The following is a 19,888-nucleotide window of genomic DNA, read 5'->3' as shown; positions in this document are numbered from 1 at the left end:
CGATCAGTATTCTTGCTGCTGTTGTTGCATACATGAAAAAAGTTCTATCCTTTTTTGGCACCAGTTGGCCGACAATGCCCAAGAGAAAGGCCTCTGGTTTCTTAAGGAAGGTATATTTAAATACCTTTTTCATTTCATTATATATCATCTCCCAGAAAACCTTAATCTTCGGGCATGTCCACCAAAGATGATAAAAAGTACCTTCAGTTTCCTTACATTTCCAACATTTGTTATCAGGCAAATGGTAAATTTTTGCTAGCTTAACTGGGGTCATGTACCACCTATAGACCATTTTCATCACATTTTCCTTTAAAGCACTACATGCCGTAAATTTAATACCAGTGTTCCACAACCTTTCCCAGTCAGCAGACATAATATTATGACCAATGTCCTGTGCCCACTTAATCATAACTGATTTAACTGTTTCGTCTTGTGTATTCCATTTCAACAGCAAGTTATACATTCTTGACAAATTCTTAGTATTGGGTTCTAACAATTCTGTCTCAAGTTTTGATTTTTCCACCTGGAAGCCAATTTTCCTGTCTTGTTTAAAAACCTCCATTATTTGATAATAGTGGAGCCAATCTTGTACTTTGGGTTTTAATTTTTCATGGCTCTTTAATTTCAGTTTCTCTCCATCCTGTTCTAAGATCTCACAATACTTTGGCCATCCGACCTCCATATTAACTTTCTTGTGGGCCTTAGCCTCTAAGGGTGACAACCATCTAGGGGTTTTGTTTTCCAACAGATCTTTATATCTCATCCAAACATTAAACAACGCTTTCCTTACAATATGATTTTTAAAGGCACTATGCACTTTGATTTTGTCATACCAAAGATATGCATGCCAGCCAAATGCATTATTGAAACCTTCTAAGTCCAAGATATCTGTATTCTCGAGGAGCATCCACTCTTTCAGCCAGCAGAATGCTGCTGCTTCATAATACAATTTTAAGTCCGGCAGGGCAAATCCCCCTCTTTCTTTTGCATCTGTTAAAATTTTATATTTTATTCTGGGCTTTTTGCCCTGCCAGACAAATTTCGCAATGTCTTTCTGCCACCTCTTGAAACAGTCCATCTTGTCAATAATCTGCAAAGTTTGAAATAAAAATAACATTCTAGGCAGTACATTCATCTTAATCACTGCAATTCGGCCTAACATTGACAATCTCAAATTTGACCATATTTCTAGATCTTTTTTAATTTCTGACCAACATTTTTCATAATTGTCCTTATACAGATTCAAGTTTTTAGATGTTAAATTAACCCCTAGATATTTCACCTTCTTAACCACCGTCAGACCTGTCTCTTCTTGAAACTTATTCTTTTCCATATCTGTTAAGTTTTTCCCTAAGACTTTAGTTTTTGTTTATTCAATTTAAATCCAGCTACCTGTCCAAATTGTTGGATTATTTCCAACACTCTTTTTGTACTAGTGTTTGGCTCCTGCAAGGTCAAAACAAGGTCATCTGCGAACGCTCTTAACTTATAGTGTTTGGTTCCGACCTTTACACCTTTAACCTGCTGGTCGTCTCTAATCATGTTCAGCAACACCTCCAGGACCGAAATAAAAAGCAATGGGGAAATTGGGCACCCCTGTCGTGTTCCTTTTTCTATCTTAAGTTCCTCAGTTATTACATTGTTTACAATCAACTTAGCTTTTTGTTCGGAATATATTGCACCCATACCATTCTCAAATCCTTGTCCTACCCCCATCCCATGAAGATTCTTTTTCATAAAACTCCACGAAATATTGTCAAAGGCTTTCTCCGCATCCACAAATATCATAACTGCTTTAGTATTTATGTTCACCTCTAACTTTTCCAAAATGTCTATTATATTCCTAACATTGTCTGAGAGGTGTCTTTTTGGGAGAAAGCCTGCTTGGTCTCTGTGAATCTTCTCCATCAATACTCTTTTAAATCTTTTTGCTAAAATGTCTGCAAAAATTTTGTAATCCACATTCAGTAACGAAATTGGGCGGTAGTTCTTCAGTTGAGTCTTTTCAGTCTCTGTCTTTGGTATGAGTGAGATATATGCTTCTTTCCACGATTCGGGTGCCTTTTTTCCCTCTAAGATCTCGTTACAAACTTCCTTTAACGGTTGTATCAGCCATTCCTTTAAAGATTTGTAATATCTGGAAGTCAGTCCGTCTGGCCCTGGAGATTTGCCCAATTGCATGTCCTGAATGGCACCCTCTATCTCTTGTTCTGTTATTCTCTGGTTTAGATCCACCTTGCTATGATGAGAGATTTTTTGTAATCCATATTTATTAAGGAATTTATCTATGTCCTCTTCATTTTGTAATCCTTGGGAATAAAGTTTTTTAAAGTAACTCACAAAACAATTTCTTATCTCGTTGGGTTTAGATATATTTTTTCCATCCACTTCTAGAGTTGTGACTGTATTTAATTTCTGTCTTTTCTTAAGTTGCCATGCCAGAAGTTTACCACATTTGTCTGCCGACTCAAATGTCTTTTGTTTCATTTGCTTTATTTTCCATTCTATCTCTTGGTTCATCAATTCCATATATTGTGTTTGATACAGCTTAATCTCCCTCAAAATCTCCTGGGACTTTGGTTTTGATCTTAATTTTTTCTCTCCTTCTTTTATCTTTTCCAAAAAATTTTCCTTTTTCTCATTCTGTTTTCTCTTCTTTATTGAATTTTGTTGAATCAAAAATCCTCGCATCACAGCTTTACTTGCGTCCCAGATCACTCTTTTTTCCACATCGCCCTTTAGATTGATTTCAAAATAGTCCTTTAGAGTTTTTTGGGCCTTCATGTGGATCTCTCTATCTCGAAATAGGGTGTCATTCATTCTCCATCTAAACTGACCAGTTGTTGTAAATTTCATTTCCATCTTCACGGCGTTATGGTCGGAACAGGTTTTTGGGCAGATTTCTACCTTCTTAATCTTCGGAGCCATTCCACTAGTAACCCATATTTGGTCGATTCTGGTCCAGGTCATCTTTGCATGGGAGAAAAAGGTTCCCTCTCTTTCAAGAGGGTTCCTTGTTCTCCAAATGTCTATTAAGTCCATATTTTCAGTCATTTCGAAGAAAGTCTTCGGGAGTCTCCCTTCTTTAGTAAGTGTCAGTCTTTGTGTCTTGTCCATGTTTGTAGAAACTACACCATTCATATCTCCCATGATTATCATATTGTATTCCAAATAATCCGTCAAAGTTTCATGGAGTTTTTTGAAGAATTCTGCTTTACCTTCATTTGGTGCATAGATCCCAATTATCAAAAATTTTTCTCCTTGTACCTGAATCTCCACCGCTAAATATCTTCCTTGTTCATCTTTGAACATCATTTTTGGAGCCCACTTCTCTTTTACATAAATCACAACTCCTCTTTTTTTCACTTTGTCCGACGAAATAAATTCTTGTCCCAATTTTTTATTCATAAGCAGTCTCCTGTGTGCTCTAGTTATATGGGTTTCCTGTAAGCAAATCAAGTCCAGTTGTTCTCTGTACAAAATATGGAATACTTGTCGTCTCTTCAAAGGACTGTTCATCCCATTACAATTCCAACTAAGGAATTGCAGGGCCATCTTGTTATTTTTCTGGTATTCCTCCAACAGCTCCCAATTGTTGTTCCTCCTCTGTTGGTGGTGGAAGATTCTGTCCAAACGAAAGGTTCAGGATGTCTATTACACTCTTTTGCTCAGCAATTGGGTCTACAGTTCCTTTCTGTAAATCTTCTTGATTTCTTTGCAGGAACCTGTCTTTATCCTGTATCGTCTTTATTTTCACCTTCTTCCCCCTATAGTCAAAAGACAGTCCCTGTGGAAATTCCCACCTGAAGAGAATGGTGTTCTTCTTCAACAGGTAGACCAAATCCTTATAAGAAGCTCTCAAGTCCAAAATATGTTTAGGAATGTCTTTAAAGATCTGTATCGGTGAGTTCCCAATTTGTAAGGCCTTTTCAAAGTGCAGTCTTAGAATTTTGTCTCTTTCCTCCTTCGATCTCAAGGTAATCAGACAGTCTCTCGGCGCCTTTCTGTTCTGTCTTCTGCCCAGTCTAAATGCTGTTGTGATTTTAAATTCGTCTTCCTCTAGATCTTCCCAGGAATCAGCAAACTCTTTCGTTAAAAAGTCCGTAAGATTGTCTCCTTCGTCCTCTGGAATTGATCGTAGTTTCAAATTCCTTTCTTTTCTTTGTAGTTCCCACAATGCCAGAGTTGCGTCGTGGTCATAGACCTTCCTGGCAATCGGTTCTAATTTTTCCTGGGTCTCTCCAGCAATAGTTCTGGCTTCCTCCGCAATTTGACGTGTGGCAGAATTTTCTTGCGTAAGCCTGTTTATAGATTCTGTATTCAGGTCAAGTCTTGTTGTTAAATCTGTCAATTTCTGTGAATTCTCTGTCAATTTCTTGGTATTTTCTGCCGTCTGCTTTGTTAAATTCTCCAGAGACTGGTTTATCTTAAGAAGGGCTTGCGACACTGCATCCATGGAGACTGCTGTACCTTTTTCTTGTCCTGTTGTCACTGTAGGGGTTATGCCTGAGATCGAGCCTCTTTTCTTGTGTTGCTGTAGCTGTTGTTGATATTGCCTTGTCTTGGCTCTCGTGCTTATCTCGTCTGCTGGGCCACTCATATCCCAAGGTCGTTTCCCACGAGAGCCTTCTCCTAAAGGAAAATTCCACTGTCCCAAAGCGTAGCAACTTTTAATTTACCCTCTAGAGGGAGCAAATCAAAATGTCCGCAAACAAAGGCAAAGAGTATTTAAAAAGCAAATTTATCGGGAGGCTTCTATATGTATATTGCAACACTTTCCCAATAGATAGAGTCCCAGCCTTCCCTGATATATTGTGTCCACAGAGTCCCAAAACTTTGTAACAAATAAGCAATGAGACTTCCACTTTGTTACTTTCACAGGCGTCTAAAGTCAGTTCAGTGTTCCTTTGTTTTAATAGCAGTTTGTGCCAGGTTGAAGGCTGCAGAGAGTTCCCTTTCCTTTAAGTTGGTCATGCAGCTTATAAAATCACTTATTCCTCCCCTCTGCCCTGCAAGCTAGAGGGGATAGTCAAAGTCCAAATGTCGGATTCAAGCAGTTAAAGACAATATCCCATATGGATGCAGCTCAGTAACTTTCGTTGCTTTAATTGTCATGCAGTCGGGGGAAGGCAGACTTCCTTAATTTTCGCCTTTCCCGTTTTCAGCCTAATTTCAAGTAGTTTTGACACGAATAGAGGTTCAATCTTACTCACGGGTCTTTTTTGTCCAGATTATTCAGGAAGGGAATCGGCGCTCTCCACTAATGGCGACGCGGCTTCACCCTGCGGGCTGGGTAGCGATTCTCAGCACCGCGCTCCCCGTTGTCGTTCCGGAGCCTTTAAAAAGGCTCTTTCTGCGGTAAAGGGGGGCGCTTCAGGTGCCCACCGAATCTCCTTGTTCACAGGCTCCGTTCCTGTGATTTTAGGGGTCCCCCGCTTGCCGTAGCGGGTCAGACCCGAACTCGCAGAGCCATCCTCTCTCCGAAGCTCGGAGAGGGAGCAGCCATTAGCGCTGGCGCCGAACCGGAAGTCTCGGGGGATGAGTGTTCAGACCCCTGGGCCCTCACTTGTGGGGTGCCTCAGGGTTCTGTCCTCTCCCCCATGCTTTTCAGCATTTACATGAAGCCGCTGGGAGAGATCATCAGGGGATTTGGGCTGGGTGTTCATCAGTATGTGGCTGATACTCAGCTCTACCTCTCTTTCAAATCAGAACCAGTGAAGGCAGTGAAGGTCCTGTGTGAGTGCCTGGAGGCGGTTGGAGGTTGGATGGCGGCTAACAGATTGAGGTTGAATCCTGGCAAGACAGAAGTACTGTTTTTGGGGGACAGGAGGCGGGCAGGTGTGGAGGATTCCCTGGTCCTGAATGGGGTAACTGTGCCCCTGAAGGACCAGGTGCGCAGCCTGGGAGTCATTTTGGACTCACAGCTGTCCATGGAGGCACAGGTCAAATCTGTGTCCAGGGCAGCTGTTTACCAGCTCCATCTGGTACGCAGGCTGAGACCCTATCTGCCTGCAGACTGCCTTGCCAGAGTGGTGCATGCTCTGGTTATCTCCTGCTTGGATTACTGCAATGCACTCTACGTGGGGCTACCTTTGAAGGTGACCCGGGAACTACAACTAATCCAGAACGCGGCAGCTAGACTGGTGACTGGGAGCGCCCGCAGAGACCACATAACACTGGTCTTGAAAGACCTACATTGGCTCCCAGTACGTTTCCGAGCACAATTCAAAGTGTTGGTGCTGACCTTTAAAGCCCTAAACGGCCTTGGTCCAGTATATCTGAAGGAGCGTCTCCACCCCCATCGTTCTACCCGGACACTGAGGTCCAGCACCGAGGGCCTTCTGGCGGTTTCCTCACTGCGAGAAACCAAGTTACAGGGAACTTCTCGGTAGTGGCGCCTTCCCTGTGGAACACCCTCCCACCAGATGTCAAAGAGAACAACAACTACCAGGCTTTTAGAAGACATCTGAAGGCAGCCCTGTTTCGGGAAGCTTTTAATGTTTGATGTATTATAGTATTTTAATATTCTTTTGGAAGCCGCCCAGAGTGGCTGGGGAAGCCCAGCCAGATGGGCGGGGTATAAATAATAAATTATTATTATTATCATCGTTATTATTATTGTTATGTTAAATAAAAGCACACATTCTACTCATGTAAAAACATTGGGCAGGCCCCACAAATAACCCAGAGATGCCTTTTAAATAAAAGCACACATTCTACTCATGTCAAAACACGCTGATTCCTGGACCTTCTGCAGGCCAGATTGAGAAGGCGATTGGGCTGCATCTGACCCCCGGGCCTTAGGTTGCCTACCCCTGGGATAGGCTACACACAAGTACTTGATTTATGATCCATGCAACTATTAAAGACCCTGTAGCCCTCTTTCGTTGACCCAGCTATGGGATTTCCTTCTTAGAGAGACATGCCAGAACACTTTCCTCTGTCCCATTAGGTGTCCTGTGAAAAGCTCAATTGCCGAAGCAGGTGTATGGTTTAATCCAGAGGTTTTCAACCTTTTTGATTCCACAGCTCCCTTGACCAACTACATTCTTTCTGCGGCATCCTTGTGGGGCTCAGGAGCCCAGTTATGTCACCCCTTGCCTGCAGAGCTGGCAGCCTCTCACCCTTTTTCGAACACCCTCCCTTATGGATTGTTCCCTCAGCCCCCTCTCTCCTATCCTTGGGAGTCCTATGGGCAGCAGCTGCTTCTGTTCCTGGTCTCTGAGCTGCCCGCCCCAAAGAAAAGTGCCTCCTCACACTGCCCCACAGGGGCCTGGGACTTGTCTGTCCATTCCCAACAGCAAGGGCTGCCTGGGCTCTGTCGCCCGCTTGATGGCTTACTGACTCTGAAGCCGCCTCAGCTCCTGGCAACCAGCACCCCCTGGCCAGTCCCAGAGACACCATTCGCCTGCGGAGCCTGTAGCCAGGGCTGCTGCAGCAAACAGCCAGGCAAGCCTTTGAGAAGCAGAGACAGGAAAGGAAGGAAGGGGCCAATGTTGCCTGTAGCACCTCACCCATCATTCAAGGCAGCTCACGGTGCCACGGTTGAAAAGCCACTGGTTTAATCTGCCATGAACCTCCTTTTAAGAAGAAAGGCAGGATATAAATTCATAAGTATAATACACCCAACTCGAGATAAAATTTGAATTCTGGTCTCAGGTTGCTTTTAACAGTGAGATGCAAGAATGTTTTTATTTTGCAGACTGACGTGAGCGAAAAATGAAAATAGCTGCATGTCACAGGATTATTTTTACCACATAGCTAGCTGTATGGAGGAGTATATTTGGTACCTTCATTTTCTTGAGACACCCCCCCCCCCATCCTCTTGCTTATAACTCTTGCACTTTCCTATAAAGTCAGCATTCCCTTCTCTGTCTGTGGAGGTGAGGAAGAAGAAGAAGAAGAAGAAGAAGAAGAGTTTGGATTTGATATCCCGCCTTTCACTCCCCTTCAGGAGTCTCAAAGCGGCTAACATTCTCCTTTCCCTTCCTCCCCCACAACAAACACTCTGTGAGGTGAGTGGGGCTGAGAGACTTCACAGAAGTGTGACTGGCCCAAGGTCACCCAGCAGCTGCAGGTGGAGGAGCGGAGACACGAACCCGGTTTCCCAGATTACGTGACTACCGCTCTTAACCACTACACCACACTGGCTCTCCCAGGAAGAGAGAAGTAGTCTTTCAAACTGACTTCAAGGTTGTTTTGTTTAACGTTGGCTACTTTGCACGGGCTACCTTTTAAAAACAACAAAAAACAACCAGCTCCTCTTAGTTTTGTTTTGGTTTTTTGGCATGAATTATAACCTGCATGTAAATCACAAGATGGGCATGTACAGAGCATGTGAAGCAGTATAATTGAATGACCAGAGAATCTTTTTTAATATATTGAAAGCAAGCATCCTCCTTCAGGCCTGGATGCTCAAAGGAAATAATAAAAGCAGATGCTTGCTGCGCAGCCTCATTCTGCAGACACCATGCTAATTAAATTATGGCTAGGCAATGCTGAGGGATTCGAGTTACAGAGTTCCTCTGGAGACAAAGCAGTAAATGAGAAGTTTATGTTGCCTCTGGCAATATAACAATGGGGCAAGCAAGGCATTTTCTACGCTTTGGTAACATTGGGTCTCACCCTAGGAAGACCTACAACAAAACACAAATAGTTAACTTTTCTGAGATGGAAATCCCCATTCAGTGACAAATTTGTTTGATTTACTGAGGATACGAATTTGAAGTAGAGAGAAAGCTGTTTTCTAAACACAAGTGAGTCAGAAGGCAACAGGACTCTTTCCTTGACTTCATACACTTCATATGGTTGGGTTTCGAGTGTGGCAGTTCTCCAGAACAAATATTACTCTTGAAAAATATATATGCAGTTCTGTCATAATAGTTACCTAACTAACTAGAGCGCCTCAATTATATGCTTGATCTAGACTTCCCTGGAGTTTGGTAATTCTAAATTTAATCAACAGCATTAAAAAAAACAAACCACCCCGCATATAATACAAAAGGAAATGATTAGTTAATGTCAAATGCCTATGTAGGATACTGCCAGGAAGACAAAATTTGCTTTTTAGGTTCACTGAAGATATTTCCAAATATTACTCTGCTTCATGAAGAGTTTGGTGTAATGGGCTACAGTGGGTTTGGTGTAATTTTTAAATGTTGAGCAAGATAAGTTTTAGTGAAAGGGGAGGGGCTTTGAATATGGGGCAGTTGATTTATTTGCATTATGAATCCACTTTACAGTCTAGTTAGTGAAGACAAATCAAAATTACTTTTGTGCAAAACTTGGCTCTTTTTATTTTTGCTTTGCATCTCTTTACACCGCAGAGTATCAATCTTCCTTTATTTTTCTCAGTAAGGAAATTTGTTTCTTTTTTTAGTAGGGTTTTTAAAATGGGTTTGTAGCCAATATGCATGAGCTGTCACTCAGAAAGAACTGTACTCTACTGTCTTCTAAAATAAATGACTTGCAAGTATAGACCTTGAGGGAAAAGAAGGTAGTTGGATAGAGCCCTTGAGTTAGGTTACTTGCTAGACTATAGCCAGAAGTTTCGAAATACCCAAATTGAATAAGAAATAATGTTTTCTCTGCTTACTCAGAATTGATAAGTGACACTGAATTAATTGAAAATGGCAGCCGCCCCCCAAACCGTATTTGGTGGGTAAAATTTAACTTTTGAATTTATTTACATTGTGGGGGGATTCACAGGTTATAATCCTATTTATGATTAAATACTACTTTACAAAACTCAGAGTAATATCTCACCAGTTGCAGATTGTGGGTTGAAATCTGAAGGTTGTTTGTGAAGCAAGCACTGGAGAGAGCTTCATTTAGCTTTATATCAGTCTGTAAATGCACCCTAATTGTGATCCCATTGATCCACCTGGTGTGTACTGGGCAAATGTTGTAGCTGCCCAAAAGCTGGCAGGGCTACATTTTTTGTGCCTCACCCTCTTTCAACAGAAACTTAACCATATTGCCAAACAGGATGGCATCATTTGTAATATAGTGTTGGCAAAAGTTCATCCACTTGCCACATTGTAATGCTGTATCTTTCCCAATGTTTTTTTTTTTGTTGTGTGTGTGTGTGTGTGTGCGTGTGTGTGTGTGCGCGTGCGCATATGCACATCACTGTGTATTTTGGAACTGTGGAGAACAGGATGGTGTTTTCCAAGATCTGAATCAAATTGCAGGCATTACATATTCAAAAATTCTTAGTTAAATTAAGTATGTCATATCTTAGAGTGGTGGTGGTGGTTTTTTAAAAAGATCTTTGGTGCAGTCTCTGCCACAAGTTTAATATGCCCATAAATGTTTAATGGTTTTAATGTGACTTAGCAAACTGTTATTTAACTGCTATTCACTCAGTCTAGAGTCAAATCTTACACTGTTACTTCTGCGTGAGAGCACAATCTTTTGTTCATGCCATGGTTAGGGTTGCTACCCAGCTGGTTTGTTTTATGCCCTGGCCCCATTTATTTTTAATAGCCTATTATTTAAGGACTAGTTAAAACAGAGAGGGAGAGAGACAGGACAATTTAAAATCCATGTGATACTTGATCTATAAAACTTAATTGTGTCTTTAACCCTAAATAGATCCAACTAAGTCCCACTATAAAACTCAGAGATGTATTTCACAATGACTTCAATGTATTGTAAAATATGAACTTTTATTAAGAATTAATGCAGGGGGACAATAATTAAGAAATGCCATATAGGGTCTTTAACAGCTTTAGCTCCCGATATAGTACCAGAGAAGCCTGCGGTACTTTAACTCTACACTCTTTTCAGTACAAAAATGGACAAAAAGACAACCTACTGAAAGGTTACGTTCTGCATCAACATAAATATGAGCGCTGCTCCCCACCCCCACCCCCGCTGCTAAAGGGTTTAAGGTCATTTGGTTCCTCAGCACCTTGGGTATGCAGTAACCTGGTTCATTTTGTTCATTTTGTTCATTTGTTCATTTTGTCATTGTTGTTCATAGTTAATACATTTTGTCCTTCTTAATTATAGGACTGCTTAGTAATGGCCAGTCTAAAGGATTACGACCTGGGTCTGAGCACCTAGAGAACGAGAAGGACGATGCGTCGCAAGTGTCCTCAACTAGCAACGATATTGGTTCTTCAGATTTTGAAGAAGGACCATCAAGGAAAAGGTAAGATTCTCTTAAATTCCAATAGTCTAGCAGAATATAGTCTGGTAAGTGAAGTCTGAAAAAAGGTGCATTTCATGCTAAAGTATCTTAGTATGCCAGTGTAGTGCAGTGGATGCTATATGTAAGGATGTAGACCTGTCAGAAGTTGGTTCAAATCCCTGCTTAGCCATAGTCTCATTGCATGGCCTTGAGAAACTCATTAACCTCACAACCTTGCTTTCTCAGACATAAAAAAGGGATCTGTCTGAAAGAGTTGTTGTGAAAACAGACAAGATGAAGACCAAAGAGGACTCGGGTTGTTAACATTGTTGTATGTTTCTTTATTATCTTCTTTCCCTTTCTTTTTTACAATGGATGCATCTTACATTTCATACGGTTGTGAAAACAGTTCTCATGTCCTGATCTCATCAGCTTAAGATCCATTTGAAGCAATTGCCCCTTGTAAGGCTTTCTGTGGTTAGGTTTCATTTTTGCAGCGGTTGATTGGTTAAACGAAACATTCAGTCATACTATTTATTCAGATCTGTAAAGGTAATTGTCCTTGTCACTGTATAGTTTACATACAAATAATGTAATTTCACGAGAGAGAACCGTTAGTGTCAACACGTTTGATTTACATGGAATGGAGCCAAAGGACAATAGTTTAAAAGGCATAGATAATCAGAAAGTGCTGCCTGTATTCTGGGGGCTCATTATAGAGATGCTGGTTATTGTCAGTAGGGGGGCTACTCTGATATAATAGTGTAACGATTTTGCTTCTGTCTCATAGAAGTCTGTAAAGAAATCCTTGTTGACTCTCATTACGCTGGAGTCTGAACCACTCCCTATCCTTTCAACAATGTAAACTAAAATGGAGCACCTTTCCCCACCAGTTTCTTGTAGAAAATATGCCGAAAGTGTGGAGTGGGTTATGAGGATTTTGTTTCTTGTATTAAATGGCATGACTGGGAAGAAGTGAATTACTTTTAAAAAGAAAGAAAGTAAAAGCTATGCTGCAGCCCTAAAGCAAGATTACTTGAAAACACAAAGAATTTTCTGAAGGATTTTCTTAGGTTTTCCATATTGCCTTCATTCAGTTTCTTAAGACTAGGTCTGTTCTTCTTTTTTAATATTTATATTTTATTTAACTTTTTCAGTGAGGAAAGAAATGAATGAAAGAAAGAAAACAAAATACTTGAAATGGCGATACAATGCTATGGGTGTATAAGTAATACAATTATTCCAACAAATGTGACATTATTAAAAAGACGTTATACTTTTTATAAATGGAATCCAAATATCCTTATATTTATCCATACACAATCTGCATCTAAAAGCAATCTGTTCATATGGTGCAGGAGTTGTCATGCCTTCTATCCATTGATTGAAGGGGGCCGTGGTATTATCTTTCCAATGAATCAATATCAAGTCTTTTGGCAGAAGTAAAGGCGCAGAGAGTCGATCTACAATATATTGTAAACTATATTGTCAAACCCAATATAGTTGCTATATAGTTTAACATAATATTACCATCTGAAAAAAATTAAATTTCCCCCCCAAAGTAGTATTTATGCATCCTGGTACTTCCCCCAAAAAATTTGTAAGCATCAAACTTTTCATAAACGTAAGTTTCAAAAAAGCATTTTCCTTATGCGATCTCCAGCAACATGTTGTCATAGACAGTCCCTTTCTGTACAAACATAGCAGAGTCCAATAAATTCTAAATATTATTTTTTGTTGTATAAAACATAGTTTACAATCTAATGACACATTTGTTACGGAAGCTAAAACATTGTCCCACTGCTTAGATAAAATAGGAACCTCCAATTCTTTATATTCTATTTGCTTCTCAGATATGGTGCATTTCATTCATTTCTCTAGCTGTAGGAACCCAAATACATTTGTAGTTGTGTATAGTAGGTTGTGTCCATGCACGCATGTGGGTGTGTATGACAGAGATAGAAATTACCAAACATGATGCTACAAAGCATTTAAACAAACAAAAGAGGCTTGATACATTGAAACACCAGATACATCTAAAATAAAAAAATAAAAATGGTAAAATATACCTTCTGAGCTTATTTTCTCATTCCCATACCATTTCCTTTTTAGTCAATTCTTTTCTGCATTTCCATTCATCAGTTCATTTTCCCTGAGGCTTGTTGGTGTTACCAGTTGCTAAGATAAATAGTTGTTAACTCACACAGAAAGTCAAGGTTGCTGTATTGGCCCATAAGAAAAAGAAAAGCACATTTGTGCAGTTCCCTTTTAGGCCAGCTAAATATTACAAAATGGTGTGCAAACCTTTGAGTTCTCCAGACCCCTTCATCAGACTAGATAGTAAACAAAGCAATTTTACCAACAGCCAATATTATATCTCCAGTTCTGTTGTGTAAGTGGTTCTTTATTAACAGAGCCCTTGCTACTAGGGAAACCCATTTTTTGTTGCTAGTGCTTGAGTTCTTAAGAAGGGAATTAGCAGTGTGGCAAAATGCTCTTCCAGGCCCCAAACTGCTGTTTGGAAAACAGGATTGATATATATATAACAACCTCAATAACCAAATCAGTATCAGATAAGTTGGGAAAGATTTCTCAACCCATGTGCAACTGAATATATCAAATGTTATAACCACAAAATACCAAAACCATTAAAAAATAGATAAATAAATGTTTATATATAATAGACACCTATTCGTAACAAATGCCAAACACATTTAAACCAAATAGACGTTTGAATTTGTGTCTTTAAGTGTTCTTTTGAATTTAGATTGGGTATTATGTAAAGATTTTTTAGTGCTGCTCAATCTTGCCTTCTGCATGGGTATAGTTTTTCTGTGGTCACACCACTTTTCCGTTGTTGTATTATTTGGCACATGAGAGTCTTGGTTTATTTTGTCCATATGTGTATATGATAATTTGTGCTTGATTCCATTGCACCACTGAAGAAGGCCAATGTTTGGTCGAAACAGGTGTGGTATTTGTTATACATGAGTGTATCACATATAAACATTATTATGAAGTTTATTTTTTATTCATCTAAGTATTTGCTTTTAAATTGTTTGGTTATAAAGCTTCATATATTAAGTTGCACAGTATTTGAGAAGCCCTTTTACATAGTTGATTTGTGTTTGCTGCTGTTTTACAAAATAGCTTGGCCCCAAATAATGCAAAACCTGGCCATCTCACTTTTAATCTTTAATGGGTTCAGAACTTGTACACTGTACTGAGATAGTGAACAAGGGAATATGCCTAAAACACTGGAAATCCTGCTTCAACCCTTCCTTTTTTACAAACCAGTGGCATTTCTCATCAAGTATATATGATTTTGCTTTTGAATATATTCCCTTCCTTTTCAAATGTCATGAATGACTCTTTACCCACTCCCTTTTTTTGGGGTACATTTGTGTGCATCCAAAAATATGGTATGGGCATACTTTGTTTTATTGCGCTTCACTTTATTGCGCTTTGCAGATATTGCTTCTTCAAGGACACGGGTGCAGCTGCAGGCTGCTTCCAGAAGAAGGCAACCCCGCCCCCTGCCACCTCTGCCCATCTTCCGCCCACAGGATTGAAGCTGGCTAGTTTTTCCCTTCCCACCCCTGTAGCCAGGGGGGCCGGGCTTAATAGACCTACAGTATAGTGTAAACATAACTTTTATATGGGAAACAAAACAAAAAATTGTGTGACTTGTTTTCTTGTGACATTTGCTTTATTGAGTTGGTCTGGAAACGAACCTGCAGTATCTCTGAGGTGTGCCTGTATATAGATTTTGTAATGTTATTCTCAAGATTGCCTGTATTTTATATTTATCTACATTTTAGGAAGTTTTGCCCCCTAGTGGTTAAAATTTTCCTGTTCATCTCTGAAGCAAGGCTGGATGGCGTGCTGCCAGTTGAAATATGCATTTAATCAAGAGCATGCCAAACTTAGGCTATCAATGATTCTCTCACTCCCATAACTAGCATATGCATTGGTTTTGGTTTTCTACTAATGCCACATGTGCTGTATGTCTTGTTGCTATGCACACTGGAACAAATCATAAGCTTTGTGCAGATAATGAAGCAAAGACCTTTGAGGTCCTTGTTGAGTAGTAAATCAGGCTTGGGAGATGATAGAATCTTGCTCCTAATTAAATTGGCACCTAACTTCAGCCGCTGGAAGCTATTTCATATACTTCAGTGCTACTCCATAGGACTTCTCCTACAAACCAACCCCCTGAGAAGAATAGTTATGCTGGAAATAGTTACATCCATGTCTGCTCAGGAGATTGTAAGTTGCATATGCATTGCATGCTAACATCCAGGAGCGAAAAATAATGTCAGCAGCAATAGTCTGGGATGAAAATAGTGGACTGTCTTACAGGATTGTTGTAAGGATAGCTATGTATGTGATGTGCTTTTTGATGAAAAGCTGTGCCCAAACAGGAATAATTCTTAAGAAAATTATGTTCTGGGCACTGGAAATATTAAGCATTTTATTTGCCTTCTATGTTAGACTGACACACAGCATTTAATGAGTTTTTGGATAGCTACTCATTTTACAGGGCAGGTGTTTAGTTTGAATCGGTGTTTCAAGGGAAATTGGATTCCTTTGTTTGGTGGTATAAAGGTTTCACACCACTTGCTCTCTTCTAGGAGAGGTCAGTACACAGGAATTTGTTCCTGGTCCACCAGAACGAGCAGGAAGATCAGAGCAGATCTTGTGCCTGTCTCAGAAGGACCTTCATTCGATCATGGGACAGGCATTTAGAGGACTGCTTTCAGCCATTTGGTATTTCAATATCAGACTTCATCCAGTTAAAAAATGGTCTCCTGATTCTCACGTCCTGCTCTGTTCCCAAGTAGAAAACAAATGTTCTTATAAGTGACCTCTCTGGTCAGCAAACCATTCCAGGTGGCTCTTGCATGGCGGTAATGATCATCCCTGCACAGTAGCACCTCTGATCGGTGGCAACATATTGGAGGACAATATAATTCCATTTTGTTGATGTAGGCCAGGCATGTCCAAAGTCCGTTTGGCCCACCGGTCGGTTTAATACGGCCCCTGTGGCAGTTTATTTCCTGCTGGGGTAAAATCATAAAAAAAGCTCAACAACTCTTCAGCCTTAAAGAAAAGGTCAACAACTTTGGTCGGCCCTCACGGCCCTTCACGTCATCAAATCTGGCCCTCTTTGAAAAAAGTTTGGACACCACTGATGTAGGCTGATTTGGGAATGTCTAAATGCTATGAAGCAGGCCTGTAACGTAATATGGACACAGGACAGTCCTGTAGATAAGTGCTAATAATATTTTCAGCGCCTCCCTCACATCTTCTATTTATCCTGTGGCAGCTTGCCTAGAAGAAATTACTACTAACAGTGGGTGAATGGCTTAGTCAGGTGCAATGATGGAGGCAAGCCATTCCTGGGAGTTTGGTTTCCTTCATTTCCTTGCAGCTTAATGTTGTCCACCAGTAGAACATCTTTATTTTCCGGATATCAAAGTACTTTATGAGCTGTTAAACCTCACCATAAACCCTGTAGGGATTACATATACAACCGAGGGATTGTTCTATCAAATCTTCAAATGTCAGTCTACAGCTGTGCAGGTATGGTGCTTAGAAAATATTCAAACTCAAAAGACTTCTCTACAGTCAAAATAATGATTAGGAGTCTTCCTCGAGGACAATTTGTCTTTGTAGTTGAACAAAGAACGCTCACTTCAGCACTTTGAATACCTACAGCATGAGCTATAAAGTGGTTTAATCCTTTATAAGTGTTTGTCTGGCATTGTTGACCAGGAATGTAGCAAATTATAAACAACCAAGTGTGTAAATAATAGGCCTTCATTCATTTGGTTTGTAGGGTGGATAAGGCTACATAAAATATCTTGTGTAATGTTGAGAATCACTCCCTCTCTCCGTTTGTGTTTTTTGGGGGGGAGGAGGGATGTACAGTTGATCACATTTTCATTAAAGGTAAAGGTAAAGGTACCCCTGCCCGAACGGGCCAGTCTTGACAGACTCTGGGGTTTGTGCGCCCATCTCACATCTATAGGCCGGGGGGCCAGCGCTGTCCGCAGACACTTCCGGGTCACGTGGCCAGCGTGACATCGCTGCTCTGGCGAGCCAGCGCAGCACACGGAACGCCGTTTACCTTCCCGCTGGTAAGCGGTACCTATTTATCTACTTGCACCCGGGGGTGCTTTCGAACTGCTAGGTTGGCAGGCGCTGGGACCGAGCAGCGGGAGCGCACCCCGCCGCGGGGATTCGAACTGCCGACCTTTCGATCGGCAAGCCCTAGGCGCTGAGGCTTTTACCCACAGCGCCACCCGCGTCCCGTGTAATGTTGAGAATCACTCCCTCTCTCCGTTTGTGTTTTTTGGGGGGGAGGAGGGATGTACAGTTGATCACATTTTCATTAGGTGTCACTTAAATTTAAAACTTAGATTTAATTGGTTTTAACATGCCTGGGGCATTATTACTGAATTGTTGTTGTTGTTTAGTCGTTTAGTCGTGTCCGCCTCTTCGTGACCCCATGGACCAGAGCACGCCAGGCACTTCTGTCCTCCACTGCCTCCCGCAGTTTGATCAAACTCATGCTAGTAGCTTCAAGAACACCATCCAACCATCTCATTCTCTGTCGTCCCCTTCTCCTTGTGCCCTCCATCTTTCCCAACATCAGGGTCTTTTCCAGGGAGTCTTCTCTTCTCATGAGGTGGCCAAAGTATTGGAGCCTCAGCTTCACGATCTGTCCTTCCAGTGAGCGCTCAGGGCTGATTTCCTTCAGAATGGAGAGGTTTGATCTTCTTGCAGTCCATGGGACTCTCAAGAGTCTCCTCCAGCACCATAATTCAAAAGCATCAATTCTTCGGCGATCAGCCTTCTTTATGGTCCAGCTCTCACTTCCATACATCACTACTGGGAAAACCATGGCTTTTACTATACGGACCTTTGTTGGCAAGGTGATGTCTCTGCTTTTTAAGATGTTGTCTAGGTTTGCCATCGCCTTTCTCCCAAGGAGCAGGCGTCTTTTAATTTCGTGACTGCTGTCACCATCTGCACTGATCATGGAGCCCAAGAAAGTAAAATCTCTCACTGCCTCCATTTCTTCCCCATCTATTTGCCAGGAGGTGATGGGCCCAGTGGCCATGATCTTCGTTTTTTTGATGTTGAGCTTCAGACCATATTTTGCGCTCTCCTCTTTCACCCTCATTAAAAGGTTCTTTAATTCCTCTTCACTTTCTGCCATCAAGGTTGTGTCATCTGCATATCTGAGGTTGTTGATGTTTCTTCCGGCAATCTTAATTCCGGCTTGGGATTCATCCAGCCCAGCCTTTCGCATGATGAATTCTGCATATAAGTTAAATAAGCAGGGAGACAATATACAGCCTTGCCGTACTCCTTTCCCAATTTGGAACCAATCAGTTGTTCCATATCCAGTTCTAACTGTAGCTTCTTGTCCCACATAGAGATTATAGATACATAGACAGTAATTCATAATAATTTTTCCCGGAAACTCCATGCAGAAATGGGGCCATTTAGGCGTTGTACTGAATTCTTCTCCTCAAAGTACTTTCCTGTTTCATTCCAGCCAACAAAACACTCTCTCTCTCTCTCTCTCTCTCTCTCCCCCGCCCCCAAGAAACTATATTAGCACTTTTAAAGTGCATTTAATATTTGCATATCAATTAGAAATGTGCTACTGATTAAAAACAGCAATGAAGCATTTTCCAGCAACGTTACATGAATAGCTAAAACTAAAAGCACACATCTTCAAGACAGGCCCAAACTTATTTGTTTATTTGAAATCTTTTAATAAAATAAAAGCTATGCCTTAAAGTAAGAGCATGGGTAAATCATACCTGAGAAATATTTGTGGTATGTGAATATTAGATTAGGTTGAGATCTCTAAAAATCTTGTAGCAAACCATTTAATCTAAAATAAATAAATGATAAGAGATTGTCAAGGACCAGGATCCAGCATATCATTATATTTAACACTTGGTGCCCTTCTTACCATGAACTATGAATCCCTAAGTTAGGGATGGGGAAGCTGTGGCCCTCCAGATGTTGCTGGACTCAAAGTCCCATCTTCCTCACCCAGCGTGGCCAGTGGTCAGGAATGATGAGAGACGTAGTCCAACAACATCTGCAGAGCTAAACATCTCTGCCCTAAGTGAATAACTCTTCCATGGCTAAACAGATTGCACCAGTGCTACACAGTTTGTGAGTTGTTGAGCTGAACGCAATGTGAAGGTTGCATACAGCAGCCCACCAGGAGCTTGATGGGTCTCTAGTTTTGGAAGCCTGACCTGCAAATCTGGGGTGGGGAATGTTGAAGCACCTAGCACACTGCACTGAATGGCTGGTTGCCCACATCTGCAACTTGGTAGGATACAGCTTAGTTGTGTGTTGTTGTTTAGTCGTCTTAGTCGTGTTTGACTCTCTGTGACCCCATGAACCAGAGCATGCCTTGGAAACTCTCACTTTCTTCTCAGAGCTTCTCCTTTTTCTGTCCATGGAATTTTCTTGGCAAAATACTGGAGTGGTTTGCCAGTTCCTTCTCCATCTTAGTTGTGTAGCCCTCGCTTAATCATGTATGAAAAGGGCATTTCAGTCCAACACTGTGCCTCTCCACCAAAGGTCAGACCATCTGTAGTACCCATATGCAGCTGAAAGTACAGGGTCCAAATCACAGCATGACAGAAAAAGAGAGCAGAGTAGCAGCCACATTTGGACTCATGCACTACTAAATATTTTCTCCATACCTCC

The 19,888-nt window shown here is 41.1% G+C and overlaps 1 protein-coding gene across 3 annotated transcripts in view; it reads left to right on the top strand.

Moving 5' to 3' along the window:
• Positions 1–19,888, top strand: part of JARID2 (jumonji and AT-rich interaction domain containing 2) — a 208,527-nt gene that overhangs the window by 126,136 nt on the left and 62,503 nt on the right. For all 3 annotated transcript variants that reach the window (XM_082234204.1, XM_082234203.1, XM_082234205.1), the window contains exon 3: positions 11,017–11,158. In XM_082234204.1, coding sequence (XP_082090330.1) covers positions 11,017–11,158 — 142 coding nt within the window. The remainder of the gene's footprint in view (positions 1–11,016; positions 11,159–19,888) is intronic.

This window comes from Podarcis vaucheri, assembly GCF_965113315.1.
Source record: "Podarcis vaucheri genome assembly, chromosome: 8".
Classification (NCBI taxonomy): domain Eukaryota; kingdom Metazoa; phylum Chordata; class Lepidosauria; order Squamata; family Lacertidae; genus Podarcis; species Podarcis vaucheri.
This window is presented reverse-complemented; position numbering and strand designations above follow the sequence as displayed.